Here is a 19,303-nt window from a genome sequence, read left to right as displayed (position 1 = left end):
CCTATTCAACAGTAAACCTAGTGGTTTCAGTTCAGTCCGATAAAACCAGGCTTCCTAGTCTATTTGAATACTAGATCATGGATACCGGTGTTCTTTTGGTAACTGGGTTTCAGTTAACCACACATCTCAGGATGGTCGACCTGTGAGGCCGTACAAGACTACACTTCATTCATATATATCGTCCTCATTCATCCTCTGAAGTAATATCTTATGGTGGTTCTGGAGGCTAAACAAAAAAGAGAGGCTTTCTAGTTTCCCCCTCAAAAAACATTTCTGAAACTCACCAGTCAGGCAGTTCAAATTCTAATCACTAGAGCAGAATATTACAGGATTTTTGACTCATTCGAAAACTTTTAGTTTCAAAATCATTGTTGGATTTGGCATTTTTCATACAAAAACGAAAATTGTATGATGGAACTATTGATGTATTTAATTTCTTGCTAAAAACTAAATTTGTATCAAAATTTGACTGTATACATACAAAACAAAACAAAAAAAAGAAATCAACAATAAAATTTTCTAATCACTCAATTGTATGGCTGGTCTCAATCGTAGACCAAAAAAATATTTCAATTCATATATAACATGACACATATTACTTATTTTAATCTTTTCCTACACTTATGAATTAAAATTAAATAAGAATAATATAAAAAATGAGATTAGTACATTTTAATATTAAAAAAAATTAAGATTTTTTTTATAAAAAATACTGATCTAACAATATATGTAATTTTTTACAACTTTTTTTATAAATATAGAATAACTCTACAGTGGTATAAATATAATTGGTCCTATTATACATATATTATTTTATAATAATAAATTTATAACTAATATTTAATTAAGCTGACATTTATTTTTTAATTGATTACCTCAATGTACTATTCAATTTTTAAAGAAGAAACAAAATCAATGGTTTAATTGTATGTATTATTAGAAAAAAATTCTATTTTTCTGGAATTTAGCAGCAAAATAAAAAAAAAAAAAATGCCAGTGAAAACTAGGATTGTAAAATAGAAAATACTCACTAATTTTCTGAAACATTAATCCAAATAGATCTTCCTCATTTTTGTGTCTCTGTTGCCATTAATCTCTTAGGTTCATAAGACTAAATTAACTTTACGTGCAAGTTAGTTAAGTTTCAAAATACTTATATATTTCATAATGTACACGGTAAATAACTTTGTTCAATTTCATTGAGTTTAGTCATCAAAATAACCTAACCAAACATAATCTAATGCTCGCTTTGCTCGCTAACTTTGTCTAATTAACCTTAATAAAATTTTGGCTGTGAAATTAAAAAAATATATCAAAAAATAATAGTCTGATGAAATTTTTATAACAGTTTTTCCAATAAACCTTGACATATTTCATTTTCCAAAAAGTACGAGTCAATATTTTATTGCATAAGAATGAATTAGATGACCTGTCTTTACTAGCAAATGTGATTGGATCCAATAATTCAGTAATTTTTATTTTTATTTTTTTTACATAGAAAATGTGTGTAAATAGAGCGACCTCTTTAAAACCACACAGTGATTAGTGATGCGTCAGTCCACAGATTACAGCATTTATTTCCAGATGGTCAGATAAAATTTAAGGTATTTTGCTTGTAAAATATTTGAGAATAAAAATATCAGTTGGAAAATTAATAACAGAGTACAAATATCGGAGGATTTTATGAAAGCAATAAAGTTTAGTACAGAATAAACAACTAAGTATGAAATTTAAAAATTCAATATTCACGGGCTGCCATGTTTTAAGTTCACATTGTAAGCTCCTATATTGAATTTTGTTAGCTCATTTTTTATCGTTTAACTTTGTTAACATAATTTGTAATTATAAATAAACAATACTAGACAGAGAATTAAATCATATCATAGTCACGTATTATGACATCTTATCTAATACTAAAAAGTGAGCCTTCATGGAAAGATTAATCATGTCTGCACAGGTCAAAACATGTATCTGAAAACAAAGCTGTGCTGTTTGTATTAAGCACTGGATTTAGAAATGAAGTGATTTTGTTCAGTTTTATTGCTGTCTTAAGTTTGTTAACAGTGCAGTGTCATAATGCCTTGAAATTGTGTAAACGATGTGGATGCCTTTTATTATATATGTGGTGAGTTTACCATAGAAAAAACATTACACCTTTAATTAAAAAAGCATATCATTTGTACTTTCACTATAAAATTGGTGATCACGATAAGATGTGGGCTCCTTATATAATATGCACTAATTGATATATATATTTAAGAGGATGACTGAAAGGTACACGAAAGGCTTTGCTATTTGGTGTACCTACGGTTTGGCGTGAACCAAAAGATCATGTAACTGACTGTAACTTTTGTTTAACACGTGTGTCTGGAATTTCTAAAAAAATCTAAACATACTGCAAAATATACTTTATTGCAATCTGCAATCAGGCCTGTACCTCACAGTGAAATTTTTCCAGTTCCTGAGCCACCTGTGAATGTATGTTTCGAAAGCAGCGATGAAGAATGAGGCAGTACTGAAGAAGACAATAATGATTTTAATTTTGAATTATCTTTCAATAAGCCAGATTTTATATCACAAGGTGAATTAAATTACTTGGTTAGGGATTTAAATTTATCAAAAAATCAAACTGAACTGTTAGGCTAAAGACTGCAAGGTTGGAATAATTTACTTCAGAAAAATACAAAAATTTCGGGCTTTCACAGCCGACAAAATGAACTTTCTCAGTACTTTATTGATGAAAATAATTTGGTTTATTGCATAAATATTGATAAGCTTATATTAGGACAAGTTCATAAACCTGAGGAATGATGCCTTTTCATAGATTCATCCAAGTATAGTTTAAAAGTGGTTCTACTACACAACGGTAACAAATATTCTTTGAGACTGATCGCTTGTGGTATTAATTTGACAGAGACATATGATGTGATGAAAGACGTCGTTGAAAAAATAAATTATAAAAACATAGCTGGAATGTGTGTGGTGATTTGAAAGTATTAGCTATTTTGTTAAGCATGAAGTTATACTATACTAAGTACATGTGTTTTCTTTGCGAATGGGACAGCCAAACTAGGGATAAACATTATGTTACCAAAAAGTGGAAGAAACGAGACAACTTAACTCCAAATGGGAAAAATATTATTTATGAGCCCTTAGTTGAACCCAACAAAATATTTTTACCCTCTTGCCATATCAAGCTAGGGCTAATGAAAAATTTTATAAAAACAATGAAAAAGGATAGTCCCAGATTTTTGTACATCAGGCAGAGATTTCTGAATGTAAGTGACAAAAAATTAAAGAAGGAATATTTGTTGGTGCTCAAATAAGAGAGCTGGTCAAAGATGATATATTTAATTCAATGTAAAATAATGTAGAAAGTACAGCTTGGGCTTCATTTAAAGACGTTTGCAAAACTTTTCTCGGCAAAACAAAATCTGACAATTACCATGATACTGTTATTCAACTAATTACTTACTTCGTACAGAGCTATGGGATGTAATATGTCTTTGAAAATACATTTCCTCCATTCACATCTGGAATTTTTCTCAGACAACCTTGGAGATGTAAGTGACGAACACGGTGAACATTTTCACAAAGACATTTCATGGAAAGCCGCTATAAAGGGAAATGGACATGCTAGCCAATTACTGTTAGACATTTATTCAGGATGTGCCTGAGGCTATTTATAAAAGAAAAGCATCAGCAAAATCATTCTAACACAGGTACGGCCGTACAAAATTATAAATTTTACAGATTTTAACTATATTTTCCCTTAATTGTTTTTGAAGCGTAATTTATTTAAAACCAAGAGTGACAGAAAAATTGTATCTGTAGATGTGTAACGTATGCAAAAAAAGCAATACAAGAAATGATATCACACTTAGAAACATCAAAATAATTTTTTTTGTTTATCAGTGTTATTAACCTCTGATTGTAAAAAAAATTGTACGATTAAAGTCAATAATAACAAAAAAAAAAAAAAACAATATCACAAATTATTAATGAAATAAAATTTATGTATTTTTCATTTTAAAAAAATATGTATATCTAATTTAATAGGTGTACAAGAAAGTCATGTGGTGATATCAGATTTTTTATTTTGCAATTATATCGATCTATTTGAACATTTTATTTTGTATTATTCATTAATTTAAAAAAAAGCAGAATCAGAAGCAATAAACATATACAACACTACCATAACGATATGTAACACTATCAAAAATGATCTGCAGGAAAACTATACCAAAACATTTTATAAAGGAAGACCTGAAAGGAATAAAGAAGAGGAAGATATAAAACGAAAATATCAACATCAGAAGATACAGAAAAAGATATTACAGAATTACAGATTTTGTTTTTTCTGTTAAAAATTACACCAAACATAACTGGTTATTTTTTCCCATCGATATAATTAAACAAAAGTGTCAGCTTAATTTGTATTGAAAATATGGTATATAAGATATTTCTTATTTAATAATCTACGATGTAATAATTTTTGCTAATTTGATTAAAAAACAATAAAATTAAAAAAAAAAACTTGTTCAGTCTTTTCAATAGAATACATTCAACCTTATCATTATTTAAAACCTCACACTTTAAAATAATTAATTAACAAAAAAATAAATAAAATATTAAATTTAATTCTTATTATTAATATTAATGATAATAAAGGAAATAAAAATTAATTATGAGATGCTTTTTTACCGTTCATATAACCGACCCATCTTGTTGCTGTAGTTGATAATAATGGATCTTTATCTATCGTCGCTAATAATAATAATTGGTTGATGTGCGTCGAGTGATAATCCCATCGTGCAATTTTTGGTGCGGTACCTATTGTTACATGTCTTAAATCATAATTTGTACCGGAACCAGTATCAAATGCTAATAATAATTTTTTCAATGAATGCATACCCTGGATAAAAAAGAGAAAAAATGACAGTTTTAATAATCTTATATATTTATATCAATATTTCAGCACGCATGGTCTTGTTTTATCTATGTTGATATACAATTAAAGAATTACTGAGCTAATCTGAAAGATTCTTTTACCATTTTTTTTGTGAAAATTAATGGGTAATTTAGGCATAAATCTATTCAGATAAATATATTATTAGCGAGCAGTAAAGTTAAATAGAAGTATGTTATATATTTATTACAAATTCATTTCTTATAATAATTTGAGTCTGCTACTAAATCATATACTAGAAAAAAATTAAATTTTTTAGTTTTGATATGAGGCATATCTGGAAAGCGTGTATATTTTTTTAAGAGAATAATTTTATTTTACATGAAAGAGCATACCTTAAACTATTTTTTTACTAATTTCCACCATTATTAAGGCACTCTTCGGATCTTGTAATCAGTTTTTTCATTTCTTCTTCGAAGATCAGCATTGTCATTGAAGATGACCACTATTGTGCAGCATTTTTCCAGTCAGAAACAATGTTGTAGTGCTCACTAGCAAACGGTCACTCGATATTTAGAAATCCCCAAGCGGTAGTTGCTTGGCATCGAGTCAGGACTCTAGGTGGATACTTCATCGACTCAAAGCCAAATTATTTAATCATACTTTTATTGGCAATATCTGGATGAACACTGTCATGAAGCAACAAAACTCCACAATCGAGCACGCTTCTCTTGTTTTGGATTGCACGGCACATTTTTTAAGAATATCACAATAAAGCATAGTGCTCATAGTCTCACTTGAAGAAGTTGACCGAAAAAACCCGTTTCTTATCCCAGACGACTGTGTTGGAATGCGATTTTGAAACTTCTGTTTTTTTCAGAGATGATATATGTCATCGTTCCATAGACTGTTGTTTGGATTGTGAAGTGATGCGAGAGACCTGAGCTCATCACTGGTCGCTATTTGGCTCCAAAAATCATCACCTTTTTTCATATCGGGCAAGAAAAGACTGAGCTGAGTCTAATCACTTGGTTTTGTGGTGAACCCCTTCAATACTTTCAGCATCCAATGAGAGCAGAGTTTGTGATAGCCTACATTTTATATACCAAATTCATTCAAAACTGTTTGTGAAATTTTAGGGAACTCAATACATAATGAAGAAATTGTAAACCATCAATTTTCTTTCATTTTTTTATCCGCTTGTAAAACGAAATCATTATTTACAATGGAAGGTGACCATTCCTATACTTGTCATGGACATTACTGTATCCCTCATTGAACTGCCATATTCATTTTCCAACCGTTTCATCATCATAACTTTTTCACCATCGTCTACTAATTTGTCTACGAGTATCAGCCGGTTTGACATGTCTCGCATTTAAAAATGATATAATTGCCTAATTTCATGATCGGTGGGATTCCTCATCAATTTGAACATTTTAAATGATGTGAATATGACTCATATTTCATTTATTTATTTTATTTTTAATTAAATTCATTTTTTATTGTTCTTGAGATGTCAAAAATTATTACATAAACAGAATTTAATTAAAAATTTTACAAACAAGATATATCAATTTTAATTATTAATAAACAAGATGCATCCAAATATGTAATGAATAGTTTAGCTAGTAAAATACAATCGTAGTCATTAATGTAAAATACATTAGTATCATCATGATAGTTCTACAACATCTGATATATCTTACAAGTAGCATCTACCAAAATAAAAATTGTAACGTTAAACACCAGTTTCCTAAATGATGGTTAATGTTTAAATAAATCGGTTAATAGTGATTCTTGCAAATAATTGAGATCAAACAACAGGTGCAGTTTCATGGCATGCTTTTGGGATTTATTAGTAGGTATTGACTGTAGAAACTGCTGTTGCTTAAAATTAATCCAAAAAAAAAATATTAAAATATATAATACATAGACACCATATATTTTTATATATACAGACCGTTTAAATTTAACCACCTTTTCTACTCAATCTTAGAGAAATACATCATTAATTTAATCAAAAAAAGAGTGAGAATTTGTTTGACCTAAAGGTTATTTCAAAGAAACAACAGGTAAAAGATTTGTTTAATTTGGAAAACAAAAAAATAAATAAATAAAAAAAATACAGAAAAATCTTCAAATTTTGTAAATTAATTTATTAAAATAATACATCATTTCAACTAAAAATTGATTTCTTCATTAATGTATTTACGGTAAATTTGCTGAGAGGCTACAATTTTCGCTGTTTTCAGCACAAACATACAAATGCCTTAATGTTTATAAACGGTTTATTCATTTTAGCACTTTTAGAATAGAAAAATCCCTTTATACAGTAACTAACTGCACATGTGAGAAATATTTGTAATCTCGTGCAAAATATTAAGTAGATTTGCACATAACTTAACAAAGCACAAAAATACTCACTAGTAGAGTACTAGATACTAAGGATGCACTGAGACTTCAGGTCCTGACATTTTCAACACGGAAAACCTAAGAATGTATTAGATTCACATTGTAAGTCATTGTAATGTAATTGTAAATTCATTGTAACTCATCGTTTACTCATTGTAATAAGGACAAAGAGAAAATGTATACCGATGAAGAACGATGATCTACCGTGATAAGCCGATATAGTTTATAATCGTGTCCTGGACTAGAAAATGTTTACATTATGACAACTGTAAAAGAAACTAAACAAACAGATTCAGAATATAATATTACTAAGGGCTATTCCAGAATCTGCAATAAAAACTATTGCGTTTTTTTAAAAGGGTACACCTTTGTATGCAAAATATACTAGCAGTCAAAACAAATCTGCATTTTGTTTGTTATACAGTTGCATAAAGAACAGTTCATAAAATTTATTTTGTAGATCGCTCAATTTTCTATTTGTATTCCATGAGGGCTGCCACGCCCAGGAATCGCACAAGCATTCCATCTTTACACATTTAAATAGACTTACGCATTGAAAGGATTAATCTAGGATACAAGATGCATCATTAATTACTAGTTTAATAATAATAATAAAAAAAGGAAAAATTACCTGTTGAAACAAAATGTTAGCCTCTTCAACATATTTAGAAGGCGCTAATGTTAATAAATCATATAAACCGATTAACGAATAGATAAAACCATTCAAAACAAATGATGGCGGTTGCGTTGGATATTCTTCATACCACGGTACTTGATCCAAAAACATTGCCAACACTCCACCATCTTTTGATAAAACACGAAAAGGACGTAATGCTCTTACAGCAGTCTCAAGGTATTGTTGATCACCGCCTGAATGATAATAAGCTCTTGCTAATACTGACATACCATGACCCTGACCCATTGCTGAATACCTGTAAAATCATCTGATTTATTCCATTACTTACATTAAATGCATGTAGATATTAAAATAATAATCCATTATTTAAAATCATTGGCTCTCAATTAAACTATAACAGCAGAACATAATTGCTGTGTAACTATAGCTATTTAATAACGTCAGAGTTGACTTTATCTTCAGCATTAGCACTTATTTCTATACAAAATTAAAGATTCTAATTTCCCATTCCGAATAATCTTACAACAGTATTGTTAAAATGAAATGCGTTTTGAAAAAAAAATTGGTACAGTATATGCCGCTTATTAGAATCACTGGGTAATTAAATCAGCCGGATTATTGAATCATTTTTCTAAAACCCAAACCAAAATACAGGAAATTTGTATAAATTTCTTCATGTTATAGAATCAAGAATTAATTTATAGAATCAAAATTTTAATATTTTACGATTATTTGTTATAATACAAAACGTAAAATTTATATTTATTGTACTGCATTATGTTGTTTATCCTTTCATTTTACTGTAGTACTTGTATTTAAAGTTAGTTGATTACCCTTGTAAGTTGATTACTCCAAGGAATGGGTCATATCATAACATCGTCTTGCCGTTAGCTGGCTGAAGATAAACAGCAGGTACCAGATTTCTGTCAGTAAAAGATGGTAGACTAAATAAGCGTACATGCAGTGCAGTAAACCATTTGCCTTTCAGTGCTTTTCATCTTACTATACTGTGTATATTATACATACGGTTTGATTCATACGTTTGATTAAATCTTTGTTTTCTTTTTATGTGTGCTTCAACTTAATTTTTAGTGTTACGTTACATTGGTTCATCGTGATCAATTGTGATTTTGTCTGTTGTCTATTTTTTGTGTACTATACTGAAATTTTTGTGAATTTTGAAGCTGTGTCACATTAATGTAAGGATTTCAATTTATGTGAAAAAAAAAAATTTATAAAAATATAATAATCTTCCTAAATCTAGTCAACAAGAAGCTGCAATGACACTGGGACTTTCTCAGACTCCACTTTCTCATATCGTTACAAGCCAAACGGAATTGGAGGCTGCAGTCAACCTAAATGATAATGTGAACATAAAGAGGAAATCCGATGGTAAGAATGAAAATGTTGAAAACTGAAGCAGTTCACTGAGGCAAGAAAATATTCCCATCAGTCATGGAATCTTAATGGTAAAAGTAAAACAATTTGCAGAAAAATTTGGTGTTCATGATTTCAATCGACAGATGGTTTGCTCTCAGAGAGAAATAATAATATTGTTTACAAGAAATCATTCAGTGAAAAATTGGATCGACCTGCTGCAGATGATAAGTAAGAACTACTACATTCCTGAAATTTTAAAAAACTTCAAACCTGATTATATCTACAATTGCAATAAACTAGGGTTGTATTTCAGAGCATTTCCTGATTTTTCATTATGTTTTAAAAAAATTGACAAGTCAGGTGGTTAAAAACAGAAGACCGCATGACAATTCTTCTCGCTTGCAGCACAAGTGGAAGTGATAAAAAAGAATGCCTAGTTATAGGTAATTCAAAAAATCCTAGATGTTTCCTTAACTATAATTCAAAAAAATTGCATGGATGACATCTGACTTGTTTTCTCAGTTTTTAATAAAATGGAATGTGAGTAATTAATCAGTCAGAAAAGAAAAAGTAGATTTAATATTAGACTATTATACAGCTTGTACATCAGCGAGCTTATAATTTAAAAACATAAATTATTTTTTTCACCATCAAATACAACGGTTTTAATACAGCCCTTAAATCACAGAATTGTAAAAAGTTTGAATGTTTTGTATAGAAAATATATGAAGAGGTTGATAGATAATTCAAATGAAAGCCGAGTGTGAGAAGACTGCAAATGATAAAGCAAAAAAGATTATACTTTTAGATGCTACTCAAATATTATACAAAGCCTGGAATGAATTAAAAATTGAAACCATTCAAAACTGCTTCAAAAAACCTTGTTTTATTGAATCTGATGATATTGTGCCGATAAGTTCAACTGAAAATGCGGGTAATGAAATTAATCAGTGGCTCTCTATTGATGAGGGCATTCCTGTTTGTGCTCCTGTTACGGATGATAAAATTGTGTCAGAAATTATGATGAAGGGCTGGAAGAGGATGAGATTGAAGAAACAGAGGAAGTTCAGCTGCAAGCACCATCGTTAAAAGAAATAACCGATGCGTTATCAGTTCTATGGAGAAATGTGGAATTACACGATTTTTATAATTCTGTTATTTTTATAAAGTAGAAAATGATGCCTTGGAACATTATAAAAAAAATTTACTTCAAAAAAGTAAAAGTGGTTACATGGATTTACAGAATAACTAAAGTTTGTTTAGTCTATACGTATTTGTTTTTTTTTAATTGGATAAAACTTTATTATAAATTTACATTTTACAGTATTCTCCATGTTTTAGTATTTGTACCGTATCTTTTTATAATACAGTACTGTACTTAATAGATTGACCAAAACAAAAACACATGACAGTAAAGAAAGTTTTTCTTTTTGTTTTTTCAATATTAGATTAATTTATCTGAATATCATATCTAAATTAATACTGTACCTAATACACGTAGTCATTAAACTGCGTACATTACGTCTTACGACCTTTTTACATAATATATTAGATTAGCTTCGTAAGCATATAGGATAATGACCTTAAGCGCTTAATTGAATCAGCCACTTTATTGACTCACTTTTGTTATGTACAAAAATGATTCTAATAAGCGGCATCTACTGTATTTTATTTACCTATGTCGTTATTTTTGAAAAATCATTTTGATATGTTATGAGGTGTAATTTTTTTATAATTTAGAGAACTTTAAACAAAATTTTGTATAAAAAAATGTGTTGAAAATGATTTAGGTGAGAAAAAAAATTAGATTAATGGTAGTAGTAAACATAACAATGTATGTAGATTATTATGGTAGGTAATGGGCTTAGGTACGTAACTCCCACAAAAGTGGGAGCAAATTTTATGTAATCAAAGCTGTGTTAGTATTTACATTTTTTTTTTAATTAAGTGCAAATTGCGCAGAGTGACTGGGTAATTCTGAGCAATTACTTGATCAACTTTAATTTTTTAATACACCTTACTAGATATGCTAAGACTCAGGAAAACCCAAAATCTAAATGTCAGAAAGCAAGTAACCCATACATAAGGTAGATTAGAGTACTTTACTGTTTTGCTCAGAAACCAATCACGATTTAGTGCTGAATTTTTACATAGTAATGTAAATATACAGCCGGCTTCATTTTGACATTTATATTATTTTTATACCTAAATCTAGGAAAATTACTTAGATAAATTTAGAAAAAATGACCACATTCCAGAGTACCTTAGCTCACATATACTGAAGATTCTTTAATTTATTTTCTACACTCCTTTTCTTATCTTTATCGTGACGTGGCAGGAGCATACAAACCATACAGATAACTGCTATTTCTGCTTGACTCCAACTATGAAGGCAGGATTGTCATTGAAGAAAAGAGGAACAGTTCAATACCCTAATCTTCCATCAGCTATTCGACCTATGCCACATTCAGATAGTTTACCAGTTCCTATTCCATCCCAAAATTATGAGCTTGAAGTAGAAAATGAAGACAGTGTGGAAGGTGAAAAACCCAACAACTTTCCACATCCCACAACTCTGATTTTGACGAAAAAGATAATAACCACATAGATTGAGTCAAGCAGAGTTGAGTGCTCTCATTCAAGACCTTTATTTGTCGAAGGAGAAGTCAGAACTTCTAGGATCAAGACTACAGCAATGGAATCTTCTCCACTGTGATGTCAGGGACTCACAGTACAGACATCGTCATCATAGGGATCTGCTTTCTTTTTTTGAACAGAAAAACAATCTTGTTCTTTGCTGCGATGTGATGAAATTTCTGAATGTGAATCATGATCCAACTGATTGGAGGCTATTCATAGACTCCTCCAAGCTTAGTTTGAAAGCTGTATTACTTACAACAGCAACCATCTATCTTCCTTCTGTACCTATTGGTCATGCAGTCCACATGAAGGAGACTTATGCAAACATAGCAATTCTCCTAGACTGACATTAAATATGCTGAACACAAGAGAAAAATCTGTGGCGTTCTAAAAGTCATCGCTGTACTCTTAGGAATGCGACTGAGATACGCTAAATACTGCTACTTTTTATGTATGTGGGACAGTAGGGATAGGAAATCACATTATATTCTAGCAGACTAGCCTGCAAGAAATCTTAACTCTAGTAATAAAAATGTTGTTGCCGAGCTTCTCGGTAAAAGGTGTTCTTCTTCCACTCCTGCATATAAAGCTTGGTTTGATGAAAAATTTTGTCAAAAGTATGAATCAAGATGGACAGACCTTAAGAGACAAATTTCCTACATTAAATAATGCAAAAGTTAAGAAAGGTATTTTTGTTTGACCACAAATTTGACAACATATAAAGGATCCTGCATTTGACTGAATTTTGGAGGGGAAAGAAGAGGAAGCTTGGGAAGTCTTAAAGGAAGTCATTCATGGATTGTTAGGCAACAAAAAAGATGAAAACTACAGTCAGTTGGTAACAATACTTCTGCAAAAATAGCATCAAGTCGTATTCAACAAGTCCCTTAAAATCCATTTTCTTCACTCATACCTGGGCTTTTTCTCTCCTAGTTGTGGAGTTGTCATTGATAAACACAAAGAAAGATTCTTTCAGGATAATACTGTAATGGAACAAAGATATCAGGGCCATTGGAATGAAGTAATGCTTGCGGATTACTGCTGGTCTGTGTGTAGGTATGCTCTGGAGCTCACTTGCAAGAGGAAAGCCAGAAGACAACGATCTCATGAACCCACCACATGATTCTCTTCAGACCCAAACAACTCCCAGGTATTCTTCCATCAATTAAGAACTGTCAAAATGTAACAAACGTAAAATGGACTTTCTATGTTGTTGGTATATGTAATTAAAATTTATCGTTTTCTTTTAATCCATTAAAATAAAAACTTCCACCTATTGTATATCACAGAAACTAGAGCTAATAAATTTTTTTTTTGTTATATTAATTTTTCTCAACCCAAAATTAGTAAGATTTGGCTCGTGAAATGAAGGAAACATTTAAAAAAAATCTTTGTTGGCCAGTGTAATTTAGAATTTTTGAAATGTTTTTTAATATAAAAAGCCATTATATAGAGCGGAGGAGTATTTGGTAATTTAAGTGCTAATTTTAATTAATATCAAAAAGAATATCTTTATAAAATGGTTGTGACTAATTATTAATAGTAAGGTAACATAGAGGTGGATGAAAGGCTCTCTAAACTGGTGGAGGGACAGAAATTTTATAATAGTATAAAAGTGACATTACTTTATTATAATAAATAATAATTCAAAGTTCAAATAACAAGAATGAAAACAACCATTATAATTGTCTTTTATCAAATTTTGTCCATATGTATTCACTAATTAGAATATGTATGTTAATAATCACTGACAAAAATCAATTTCAAAATAGAATTACAAATTTTTACGAGAACAAAACCTTCTGCTAATTTTTATACATCATTACATTAAGAAGGTAATAAAAACAAAAGTTTCATAAAAAAAAAAAATAATCTGATTTTATTAAATTTAAGTAACATTAAGCATAACTACACCAAAACAAAATATTAAAAAAAAGATTCCTTAAAGATTTTTTGTCGGTATTATAACAGAACTTATTACAGTTGAATGCTAATAACTGACAACATGATGCTTCCATTCTTAATAAATAAAATTGTAATTTAATTTTTTTTTAGTTTTTAAAAAAATTAAAACAAAACATACCATCCAGGTAGTAAGTCATGCATGCCTGGTGCACCACGACGTTTAACTGAATTAGCCCAACCGCCAGTATCGACATCTTGATTAGCGACAAACCATTGCGCAGCAGCATAAAAATGTGCAAGATGTTCGCTAGATGATAACGTTAGATTATCTAATTGTCCTGAACCTTCTAGTATGATAGTTGTTACCTAAAAATAATTTCAAAAATTAATAATTAAAAATAAACATAAATATATAATGTGACTATTAAAATCTAATTATGATTAGTTATATAAAAAAGTAATATTTTCATATGTAGTATACTTATTTTTAAGGTTTGATAATCTTCTAAATTAGAATAATTCAAATTTCTATAAAGTAGAAGTTTTAAAAAGTGGACATAATCACAACTACATAAATGTTTGTACTTCAAGAGAACAATAAAATTAAGTAGGCAAAACAAATTTTGTATAGAAAAGAATTCTATGCATCAAGGGTCATTTAATAACACTGATAAATATAATTTTTGTTTCCTAACATGTGATACACAATTTTAATCTGATTTTTTATGCTGAAAATGAATATCTCAGAATCTTTCTATCAACCCCCATTTTTGAAAAATTTTTAAATTTTAATTAAAGGACTTTTTAATTTGTCAACGTATATTTAGTACTACTGTACTTTAGTTAGCTTCTATATTGTATTTTGGTAGCTCATTTTCTATTGTTTAACTTTGTTAACATAAGCTATAAATAAACAATACTAGGCAAAGAATTAAATCATATCATAGTGACATATTATGACATTATATCTAATACTAAAAAGTGAGCCTTCATGGACAAGATTAATCATGTCTGCACAGGTCAAAACATGTATCTGAAAACACAGCTGTGCTGTTTGTATTAAGCACTGTATTTAGAAATGAAGTGATTTTGTTCAGTTTTATTGCTGTCTTAAGTTTGTTAACAGTGCAGTGTCATAATGCCTTGAAATTGTGTAAGTGATGTTTGTTATGTTTGTGGTTAGTTTACCATAAAACAAATAGAAAAAACATTACACCTTTAATTAAAAAAGCATATCATTTGTACTTTCAGTGTAAAATTGATGATCAGGATAAGATATGGGCTCGTCATATAGTATGCAATAATTGTTCTGTATATTTAAGAGGATAGCTGAAAGGTACACGGAAGGCTTTACCATTTGATGTACCTATGGTTTGGCGTGTCCAAAGGATCATTTAACCGATTGTTACTTTTGTATTAAGTGTGTCTGGAATTTCTAAAAAATCTGCTTCATTGCAATCTGCAATCAGGCTTGTACCTTACAGTGAAATTATTCCAGTTCCTGAGCTGCCTGTGAATATATGTTTCAAAAGCAGCGATGAAGAATCAGGCAGTACTGAAGAAGACAACAATGATTTTGATTTTGAATTATCTTCCAATAAACCGCAACTTATATCAGGAGATGAATTAAATGACATGGTTAGGGATTTAAATTTATCAAAAAATCAAACTGAACTGTTAGGATCAAGACTGCAAGGTTGAAATTAACTTCAAAAAAATTTTGGGCTTTCAAAGCTGACAAAAAGAACTTTCTCAGTACTTTATTGATGAAAATAATTTGGTTTATTGCACAAATATTGATGAGCTTATGTTGCACATAGGACAAGTTCATAAACCTGAGGACTGGTGGCTTTTCATAAATTCGTCCAAATATAGTTTAAAAAAGGTTCTACTACACAACAGTAACAAATATTCTTTGAGACTGATCGCTTATGGTATTAATTTGAAAGAGACATATGATGTGATGAAAGATGTGCTTGAAAAAATAAATTATAAAGAACATATCTGAAACATATGTGGTGATCTGAAAGTTATAGCTATTTTGTTAGGCATGTACTTAAGCTATACTAAGTACATGTGTTTTCTTTGCGAATGGGACAGCCAAACTAGGGATAAACATTATGTTACCAAAAAGTGGAAGAAACGAGACAACTTAACTCCAAATGGGAAAAATATTATTTATGAGCCCTTAGTTGAACCCAACAAAATATTTTTACCCTCTTGCCATATCAAGCTAGGGCTAATGAAAAATTTTATAAAAGCAATGAAAAAGGATAGTCCCAGATTTTTGCACATCAGGCAGAAATTTCTGAATGTAAGTGAAGGAAAAAATTACAGAAGGAATATTTGTTGGTACTCAAATAAGAGAGTTGGTCAAAGATAATTAGCTCAATGTTAAATAATGTAGAAAGTGCAGCTTGGGCTTCATTTAAAGACGTTTGCAAAAATTTTCTCGGCAAACAAAAATCTGATAATTACCAAGATATTGTTAATCAACTTCTTATATCATACAGAGCTATGGGATACAATATGTCTTTGAAAATACATTTACATCACTCACTTCACTTTACATCACTTTTGCTTCACTGACATCTGGATTTTTTCCCAGGCAACCTTGGAGATGTAAGTGACAAACACAGTGAACATTTCCACCAAGACATTTTGATGATGGAAAGACACTATAAAGGAAAATTGAATACCATGCTAGCTGATTAATGGTGGATATTAATTTAGGATGTACCTGAGGCTATTTATAAAAGAAAAGTATCAGCGAAATCATTCTAACACAGGTATGGCCATGCAAAATTATAAATTTTACAGATTTTAACTATATTTTCCCATAATTTTTTTTGAAGCGTATTTATTTAAAACTAAGGGTGATAAAAAAATTTTATTTACAAATCTATAATGTATGCAAAAAAGCAATTCAAGAAATGGTATCATGCTTAGAGAAACATTAAAAATTTTTTTTTTTCTATCACTGTAATTAGAGATGAATGGAAACAGCAGAAAATCTATTTAATAGAATAAATTGAAACTGTCTGACGTTCAAGTTGGCACCCCCAGCTGTATGAAAAAGATTTTCATTATAATATGTTTTGTTTATTTCAAAATGTAGGTTCCGCTTCAGCCTACTTTCTCCATATACTGTAAAAGAACAGTATGCGGTGAAAAGATTTTTATTTTGTGAAGGTGTATAACCGGCTAAAATTCATTTGCAGATATTAAAAAAAGTATTGTAAAAAGATATTCAACCGTGAAAATTGTTGTAAGTGGGTCGAACAGTTTAAATCAGGCAGAACAAGTATAACTGATTTTCGTTGTACTAGATGATTGGTGAAAGTTTTGATTGATGCATTCAAAATCGTATTACTTTATTCGCAAGGGAAGGTGCATAAAAATTTGGGTAATTGTTGACACCCAAATTCACATTTGTATAATTTAGCTAAAGATAATGATTTTTATATCACATAATAACTTTTGCTGAAACTGGGAACCATCATTTTGAGCTAGAATCTGAATCTCAAAGTCTGGAATGGAAACATCTGAATTGGCTCGTCAGAAGAAAATCAAAACCTAGTTATCAGCAGGTAAAGTGATGCTAACGGTATTTCGGATCTATAAAGGCCTAATTTATTATGAATACTTGGAAGAACATTGTACAATCAACAGCGAAAACTATTGTAACGTGCTAGAAGATAAAATAAAATCCGCAAAAAGGAGGAAACGTCCTGGTTCTCTATCAAAAGGTGTAGTAATTCTTTTGCATGATGCTTTTGGTCAAAAGACACAGGAAGCTATTCAAAAGTCGGTTGAGCTGGAAAGCGTTGCTATGTTCACCTTGATGTGCTGTCCTGAACTTGCACAATCAGATTTTTTTTTGTTCCTCTCAAAGAGTTTTTGCATTACACTGAATTTAGCAAGAATGTAGTACAGATATAGCTGACATTGCGGTGTACAATTTTATACTACTAAAGCAAGAAAGCTCACAGAATGAAGACGAAGAGCCTAAATGTAACCTGGGATTATGTTGAAAAGTAGAGTTAGTTTCAATATAACTGAATAAATAATAATTTTTCTATAGCCATTTGTTTTTTTGTTTTTTTAATTAACAAACAACAATAAATACATATACAAATTTTAAAAGAAAAAAATGTTTTTTCTTACACAAAATGTATCTCACCTCATATATTCTGATTATGGTAAGTTCTATGTGTATAATTAATTATAAAATACTATTGAATTAATTAATTAGCAATCAAAATTTTATAAACATATTTGTTGCTCTGGTCACAGATTAAAGGTAGAGATTGAAATTTCCTGCTTACTACTACTATGCCTATAAATTATTATTATTCCATCGATTCGTGAAGGGTAGAGCAGAGTTATAAATGCTTTTTATGCATACAAAACAAAACATTCAAAAAGGTACAATTTACAATACAATTAATTTTTACGTAAATTTTTTTCTAAGAAAAAATTAATATTACTGAAGAAAGTTGTTTTTTGATCAGATAAGTGTTTTTCTTCATTATTAGTATCTAAGAGTTAAGTTAATTGATTTTTTAATTTAATATGGTATTTGTTTATTCATAATTGCTATATTTCTCCCTCCTTTCCCTTCCCCATCACTCTCACTGTGAATGTATGTTTATGTGTGTGTGCACCACTCTGCCAGTCTATGAGGCAGAGTGGTAGTCTCTCTGTCCTTCAACCATATAACTATACTATATAAGGGCAAGTATATTATTTGCAAGTCAAGGTTATTGCAAAGCTTAAAGTTTCATGATTCCTTCTAACCAAAAAATCCAATTTTAATATTGAGAAATTATGAAGGATGTATTTGCTTGATATCTCCAAATTGGTAGCATGGAACTATCTCCTTGACAGAATGGATCGATTTACATGAAAGATTCTTACATACTTTAATGTTCCACTTAATTTTCCTCCTAAATAGGAGTATCACGTAACTTTCTTGCATTTGCTAAGAAAATTAATCGTTAGTTGGCTTTTTTTTATTTTTTGTCAGAATTTTACAATAATAAATAAAATAATGAACCTATAAAAATGTTACTACAAATTTGGATTTTTTGTTAACAAATCAATTTTATCATGTTATGATAAGTTAATTTAAGGCTTTTAAAATTAGATTAGTATGATAAACCATAGTTTGGTATATTATTTAATAATAATGTTCATACATCTATCTTTGTTTAATCTATAATAGCAGGGTTTCCTTTTCCATCATATCTTATATTTTTTAGGACCATTAGAAATCTTTTTTAATTTATTACATCATGAAATAGTTTTCTTATTCCTATTATTATTATTATTATTATTATTATTACTGTTTTTTTTTTACAATTATTATTATAACCATTACCAGGTTATTGTACAGTTTTCACCCATTTGAGGAG

At 29.6% G+C, this 19,303-nt stretch overlaps 1 protein-coding gene across 3 annotated transcripts in view; it reads right to left on the bottom strand.

Annotated features, from left to right (window-relative positions):
• Positions 1-19,303, bottom strand: part of Hsepi (D-glucuronyl C5-epimerase) — a 289,844-nt gene that overhangs the window by 32,672 nt on the left and 237,869 nt on the right. For all 3 annotated transcript variants that reach the window (XM_075381564.1, XM_075381566.1, XM_075381565.1), the window contains 3 exons: positions 14,065-14,252; positions 7,956-8,256; positions 4,705-4,915 (listed from right to left, as the gene is read on the bottom strand). In XM_075381564.1, the coding sequence (XP_075237679.1) occupies positions 4,705-4,915; positions 7,956-8,256; positions 14,065-14,252 (700 nt within the window). The remainder of the gene's footprint in view (positions 1-4,704; positions 4,916-7,955; positions 8,257-14,064; positions 14,253-19,303) is intronic.

The sequence above is a fragment of the Lycorma delicatula genome, chromosome 13 (assembly GCF_047948215.1).
Source record: "Lycorma delicatula isolate Av1 chromosome 13, ASM4794821v1, whole genome shotgun sequence".
NCBI classification, from domain to species: domain Eukaryota; kingdom Metazoa; phylum Arthropoda; class Insecta; order Hemiptera; family Fulgoridae; genus Lycorma; species Lycorma delicatula.
This window is presented reverse-complemented; position numbering and strand designations above follow the sequence as displayed.